The sequence below is a fragment of the Schistocerca gregaria genome, chromosome 10 (genome assembly GCF_023897955.1).
Source record: "Schistocerca gregaria isolate iqSchGreg1 chromosome 10, iqSchGreg1.2, whole genome shotgun sequence".
NCBI classification, from domain to species: Eukaryota; Metazoa; Arthropoda; class Insecta; order Orthoptera; family Acrididae; genus Schistocerca; species Schistocerca gregaria.
In genome coordinates, this window is record NC_064929.1 from 202,462,867 (window position 1) to 202,470,559 (window position 7,693).

Consider the following 7,693-nt stretch of genomic DNA (forward strand, 5'->3'; position numbering starts at 1 on the left):
GCATCAATAGATTCTGCATCAAAACAATGCACCAGCGAATATTGTCTGTTAAAAGGTTTCTAGCAAATTACAGCATCCCAGTGTCAGACCACCAACATTATATGTCTGACTTAGAACCATGTGACATATCTATTCCCAAAGATCCAATCAGCATTAAAAGTAACAAGATGAAGCAGTGAAAGAAAAAGTGTCACACATTATTAAGGCACTTACAGACGAAGACGTCCAGCATGTTTCCATCGACGTAAAATTCGCATGGAGTGTTGCAGGGATAGAGGAAAGGAATATATTGAGAGAGTCAAGAATTGAATATGTATGGTTTTGAAAAACAAAATGTTTTACAGCAATAGTCACATTATTTTATAGCAGCACCTTGTATGCCTCCGTATGAGCCCTAATTTCTGTTATCTTCACAGTTCTTGAGTGAAATGTACATTGGTGACAGTACAATCATTCTGCAGTCACCAGCACATGCAAGTTCTCTAAATTTTCTCAATAGTATTTCATGAAAAGAAAGTCATCTTCCATCGAGGGGTTCCTATTTGAGTCCACGAATCACCACTTGATGAACTTACTAACAAACTTCTCTTGAGGTACAATGTTCAACACTTACTAAAGGGAAAGTTCATCAGAAACTTTAACTACTCATTGGTCCTACACTATGATGTTCACTGCTGCAGTTGAAGTCACAAACTGTGCTGAACTCTTGCATGCTTGACCCTCTATTAAACTCGGCATGAGGGTGCTGCTATGCTAAGAGGGAGGCACAGTCTTCTGGAGGGATTGTGGCGGATTGCTGCAAGCCCTCGCTAACGTCTGCGGTATCGATTCACATGGCCGAATTTGGTATGGCACTATGATCTCTGGATAATACCACAGAGAGTACAAGTGTGAATAGTTTTAAGCAAATAGTGATAGCTTACAGTTAGCAGAGTATACAGATTAAATTTCCATGTTTTCTAGTCTTTTGTTAATGAAAACATAAGTCATTCAACATCTGTGAAAGCTTTTCTTGATGGGATAAATGAATGAATGACTGAATGTGTGCTTTTGAAGCACCACCAGAACAGGAAACATTTGAAAAACCCTGTACAAAAATCAGACATATTATGGGAATTGCATTCCCTGTTGTATATGTTATGTGTATTAAAACACCCACTCCTGTTTGTGTTCCTGACAGGCCTGACTGAGAGACAGATTGTGGGGACTCCATTTCCTGTTGTGGACATTACATGTATTAAAAGACCTGCTCGTTTTTGCTCTCTTAACAGGCCTGACAGAAAAGGCAGCTGGTGTCGGCAGGTCGGGCAGTGGGGGTGACCTCAAACCTGCCGGTGGCAGGAAGGCGCAGCTGCAGTTGCTGTATGGTGGACCTTTCAAGTTCAAGCTCAAGTTCAAAAAGCCCGCTGCCGCATCGACATCTGCTCCAGCGGCGAGAGCTGGAGTCGGGCGGTCGGCGGTGCCGGGTAGGCGCGGCAAGACTAGCCGGGCGCGGCCCCCGGCCGTCTCCCCCGAACTGGCACTCGCCGCCGAGGACGTCGACTCCAACCTGCACACCGTCCCGTCCGACCTCGAAGTCCTGCTTTCCGAGAGCGAGTTCCTCTTCTCTGAAGACGGGGACGGGGCGTGACGACTGCCCGTGACACGCACCCACCACTGTTGGACGGTGCCGGGAGTGTGCACCTCATGTTCTAAATATATGTTGCTGTACGTCTGAGAGATGGGCCGGGATTATTATCTTGTCAGCTGCTAAAGATGTGCTTCGGACATGTCCAGGAAGCTAATAAATAATTGTGATCGATACTGTGTTTAGTAGTTCAAGGAAATTTTCAGTTCTATACAGAGTAGTGCGTGCCGAGCAGTTAACGAGGAAGTTATGTACATAGATTGCTTCCCTTTAAAATAAAAATTGGTTTTTATTTCTATTTTTGGAAGGTATTTCATACATTGCTATGAGGGATGAAAGGATAACAATGAATGGCTTGGAAAGTTTACCAATTGCCAGTGTTCAAACATGAGTCTCATTTCTGGTCAGATTCACTGCTAATGATGAGTACTGTGGAGTCTTCCTCAAATCCAGTTTCTTGTCCAAGATTGTTTCACGAACCTGTTCTAATTGTTTGTACGGAAAAGCCAAAACTATTCTCTCATTTTGTAAACAGTGCCAGATTTCTTCCTAGGTGTGTCTAGTAAACACGGAAAGTAAAGTAATGTGAATTGGCCATAAGACAATTCTCTAGCTGGCCGTAACTGTCGGTTGAGTGAGCTGCCCAATGCTCGATTCCTGAAGAAAGTGATCTGGTGTTTGTGTTCTTAGCTCAATTTATAAACTCTACAGCCTTGTTTGTCAATCACACCAAAGCTTCTATCAGCAGCTGTCCTATTGTATGTATGTTCTTGACTGCGCAAGTTCATGTTGCAAAGAAGCGTTTCCATTTCCAAACTTTTGTATGACAATACATTGTTTACCTACATACATTTCCACTGAATGAAATCACCCATTTTCCTTCCTAATGAATTGGTTTTTTTGTGTGTGTGTGTGTGTGTGTGTGTGTGTGTGTGTGTGTGTGTGTGTGTGTGTGTGTGGGCGCGCGCGTTTGTTTGTTTTGAACCAATAATAACACAAAGGCTACCATTTTATCATTCACTTTGTATGAGGAAAGCCATGACTATCAAATGTTGCATCTTTTTAATTGGGATCTCAGTAATTTAGATTACAAATTCTAATAATTATTCAACAGACATTTCAGGCCAGAAAAACCACTGATATGAACAGCTTCACATGCAGTTAGTCAGACACGATTTTCAACCCCTGACTGTTTGCACAAGTTATACTTATTGAGGATGCCATCTCTCACAAAATGGAGGCTGAAGAAAGAATTCCACTATTCAGCCATGTGCACTGCCATAAAAAAGTGAAAATGCACAAATGATGCATGTTGTTTACCCTACCCCAGTTTATGGAAACTACGCATTTTATTAACTTCACGATTAGTGTGGCACTTCTGAGAAACTATTATATCAGATCGAATCAAGCAGAAACAGTGAATAACAGGTTTATCTTCATTGTAGAGATGCAACTGTACTCTGCAGACCACTGTGAAATGCATGGCAGAGGGTAATTTTTGCAGTGCCACCTTATTTAGTTTCTTCCCGCTCCATTTGTCTGTGGGGCATCAGTATAATGGTTGTGTAAATGTCTATGTGGGCGTCTGCTGTAGCCTCAGGGAAATTTAATACCACTTATTTTTTAATCGGTTTCTCTTGGCTTCTAACATGCAACTGGCTCAGAGTGTTCCACAAACCCACAAGCAAGTTTCTCTCTCTCTCTCTCTCTCTCTCTCTCTCTCTCTCTCTCTGTCTCTGATGTACCATTTGTTTCTGCAATGGGTTGTCAAGTGCATTTTCTGTGGTGTTTCGGCAGATATTTGCAATTTCATTTCTGGAGCACGTAGCTGGAGTCAGCCCAAACAAATCCTGCTCATCATGTCTTTCATACAACACCCAGCATCGACAGAAGATGTCGGCTTGTTTCCCAATACAAACAAAATTATTAATTCGGAATTTTACGTGCCTATTCGATAGAGTGGCCCAAATTGGTCTAGTGTGTTATTTCTTTTATTGATAGGTATTAAGAATAACCAGTACTCCAGTAGCAACTGAGAACCACTGCTGCACAGCAGTAGCAGTCACTGCAGGCCAGGATGGAGTACTGATTATTCTTCTGTTTTATGTCCCTATTAATACATGACAATAAAACAAATGTTGCACTAGATAAACTCGGGAAACAACTTCCATTGATGTTCAGCATCGCATGAAAGATGTGATGAACAGTATTTGTTTGGGATGATTGCAGTTACATGTTGCAGAAACAAAACTGCAATTCTCTGCTGAAACATCAGAGAAAATGCGCCTGATGACTCTGAGGAGAGATGCGCTCTCTCTCTCTCTCTCTCTCTCTCTCTGTGTGTGTGTGGGGGGGAGGGGGGGGGGGGGGCGGGGGGGTACATAAGAAGTAATGGGAGAAGTGTGGCAGCAGAAGGGAGAGTGTGAAATGGAGTATGAACCATTCTCACCCCCCATAGGCTGTGCAGGAAAGAAGGTGGATGTGCAGGACAGAAGCAGACAGAAAATTTAGAGAGATCACTACTGGATTCCACTTCACATCTACCTTCCTTGTCTCATGCCTCACTACCTCCCTCCACTGCTGATGGAGCTGAGCTTGTCTTCATATTGCTGTTTTCACCCTCCACAGCTGCTTAAAGTGTATAGATGACAGGGCTATGTGAAATACAGGATGTTAAAAAAAAGTATGCCATATTTTGAGTGGACAAAAACAAAAAAAGTTTAGTAAACATGTAGTCTTAAATGCATACCTTAAGAGCTAAAAGCACTTGTTCTTTAGTGCTGTGATATGAATCTCTTCTACTGAAAGCTTTGTTTTTCATTACGAATGCTCTACACAGTGCAGTAAACAAATGAGTAACAGCAGAGCTTCTAATGTAACCTGCTTCCTGTTACATATGACGTGTGATGTGCACCAGTGAACCATAGCAGAATATCACGTCTGCCATTTTTCACATGTGATAATAGGCTCCATTATGCTGGTATGTACAAAAAAAATTACCGTGTAAAACCATTTCACAAAATGCTCACATTAAAACTAATGTACGCGCTGCACTCACCCAGAACTGTGAATAGTTTACAGTAACAACATTAACAGATGTTTACTGCATGCTGTATCTACGGACAATAACAGAGAAATGTGTTCTCATTTACCTACAGAATTGTGTAGGTCCTCTGTAATAGCAAAGAGCTTGGAGCAGAGGAGATACATTTCATAGTAGTGAAGATGAACAACTGTTCATAGCTCTTAAGCTATGCATTTTAGAGCTCACATTTGCAATACATTTTAGTCTTGTTTTGTCAATGCTACCACCACTCAAGATATGGAATCCTTTTACTTTAACACACTGTCTATAAGGCTGTACACATTTTCACAGAAATTCCCTTTATTAAGAATACTTCTACCTTTTTGACTGACGTGCAGGTTCTTTTCCTTTCTCCCCCCCCCCCCCCCCCCCCCCCTTTCTGGATTCATCTTAATTTAAAAGTTGCATTCTTTTTCTCAAAACTGAGGAAGTTTCAGTGAGAACTGATTTGTCTACTTGTGGCTTAACACAACTTTCTCATACCTTCCAATGTGCCAAAAATGGGATAATATCTTTCCCTGCAAAAAAACTGAATTTGCTGTCTTTGTAAAGAACTAAATAATGGAGTAAAACTTTTGTACAGATAAGCTTTACAAAATAGTGATAACTGTTTCCTGAATGTTAACTACCAAGTCGAGTGTATATAATATTAATGTATGAACTGTTCCCCAAAAGGTAGCATTTCATTTATACACAGTATGCACTGTGTGTCTGTGATATATTGGCATTATTGTTAGCTTGACTTCTTACGGAACATAGCTGTTTGTTATGTGTTTCGGTAACTTGTTTTGAAAGTGCTTTTGTTTGCTTCAATTGGTGCTCTTGCTGGGTTATGGTGTCTATGACTGTGTTATATGTGGTCTTCCATAACTGGACACTTACGTGTATTTAATAAGTACTGTAAATGTTTCACAGAAGGCAGCTATTTACGACTGGAAATTGCGATGCTAATTCCTTGCATATAGATGAATGTAACTTCTGTATGAACAAAAATGTTAAAGTATATTCTTTATATATGAAAATACTAAATTTATATGAAATCTGTTTCGTGTAGTTTAATTTATATTTAAGTTTAATATTTATTAACTAGGTGACAGGTGGTTAATGTCTTTGTTGTGATACTTCATATACCAAACTTAAGTGATTCTCTAATTGCTCAGAAGCAGTCATTACATTAATCCAACAAACTTTTCCTTTCATATTTTTTTGAATTCAAGCAGAGATTTCAGTTACTTTGAAGAAAACTGTGAAATTTCAAGTGTAAAGAAACCATTAAGAGTTGGCAGTGAAATATGTTATTGCTAAATTGTAGCTGATTAGCTCATTGCTCTTTGTCTTGTATGTTTCCGGCCTTTGTTTTCACATTGTCTGTGGAAAGTGTTTCTGGACTGATTGATAAAGAATTAATTTAACAACATTCCATAATATAGTATTATTATTATTATTTTAATATATTACGAAGTAAGAGTCTGCAATGAAGATGGTGTTTTATTTGCATTTAATGCTCATTTTGAAAAATATTTATTTTAATCATCCATTAGAAAAAGTGTTTTAGCAACTTATTACAAAGCTATTGTTTCTATATGACAAAAAGATCAGATTCTTAGCTTGTGCTACTGTTTACAGTATTTCACTATTGCTACAGGTTTTACTGACAATTGTGTTTGCAATGCTCTTCCACATTTCATATTGTATGACAAATAACAAATCAGCAATGCTTCCTTCATAACCACTGCAAATTACAATAAAAACGTTAACCCTTAATGAAGTTCATCTTGCTTGCTATACTGAACTGTTCAACAAAAAGGAAGCCAAACAGTTGCAAATAAGTGAGACAGAAATATGAACACTCTATAGCACCTTTCAGTGCATTTCTTGTATGCATACTCTGTAACAAAAATGTGTAAGTTGTTAAAGACTGCCAATGGAGAACAACAGTTTTTTTTCTGTCTGGTTCCACAATGCTGCAGCATTTGCTATGTGTGTGATTACTTCCTAGAGTGAGTGCTGGAATAATGCTTAAGAAAAAGTGTCAAAACAAAGCTGTAGTAGTGGATCATTTTTATGCAATACCTGGCACACGGAGAGTGTAGAAGATGGAGAGACACTCGCAACTACAATCCTGCCAAAGCTGTGTGAGCCTTCTTTGTATTTGTTGTGAGGAGTCGCCAGCTGTCCCTTTGATGGCATTTTTTCTACCTTATTTTGCTAGCAACGGAAAAAATTCTAATATTTGCCTTCTCTCTTCTATTTTGTGGTCACAGAACTGTCTTGAAAAGAGAGAAAAAATCCAATTTGTAATTTTTGTTGAACAGATATTGTTGTACTTGGAAAAATGTGCTTTTTTGATTGCATTGCAATAAATATGTACAATATTTTCAAAGTTTCTGATACTTTCAGGCTTTTATTATTTGGTATACTTTAAACCCGAAGCAAGGACAGAGTAAATACCATCACTCACTGTACAGTTGAAACATCGAGCAGATGATAGGTGCACAAATGGTATCGAAATAGTTGCTGAGCTTTCAGACAGCATCGTTCCTCAGAGCTGATACACTATTTACAGTAAAACCCTCTTTTTACACTTTTCAGAGGACTGATCCAAAAATGTGTAAAATGCAAGAAAGTCTAAAATACAGGAAAGAATAGGAAACACAACAAATGAAAATGAATAAATTACTCATACTGTCGTGCTCTTTGCATTGTTTACAGTACAAAACTTAAAAAAATTTAAATTTTGCCTATTTAAAGATATCTGAAAAAAATATTTGTTTTTCTTTCTTCCTAACAGTAATTAATTCTACTTGACTCCTCACAGTATAAAATGCATGAATCACAAAGGAAATGGCCAAGTGCTGGTACACACAAATGCACACCTGGGTTTCCCTCGTCATTCCAATTGTGTCCAGGGGTGTAAATAAAATGCAGAAGCAAAAGTATTTCGTGTACCACATTAAAAAGATTTTTGTGTTCTAATGTGA

At 38.9% G+C, this 7,693-nt stretch overlaps 1 protein-coding gene across 1 annotated transcript in view; it reads left to right on the top strand.

Annotated features, from left to right (window-relative positions):
* LOC126293640 (uncharacterized) overlaps window positions 1-5,083 on the top strand; it is a 759,104-nt gene extending 754,021 nt beyond the window's left edge. Inside the window, exon 18 of the mRNA XM_049986916.1 lies at window positions 1,272-5,083. Coding sequence (XP_049842873.1) covers window positions 1,272-1,630 — 359 coding nt within the window. The 3' untranslated portion in view covers window positions 1,631-5,083. The remainder of the gene's footprint in view (window positions 1-1,271) is intronic.
* Window positions 5,084-7,693: the final 2,610 nt, after the last annotated feature.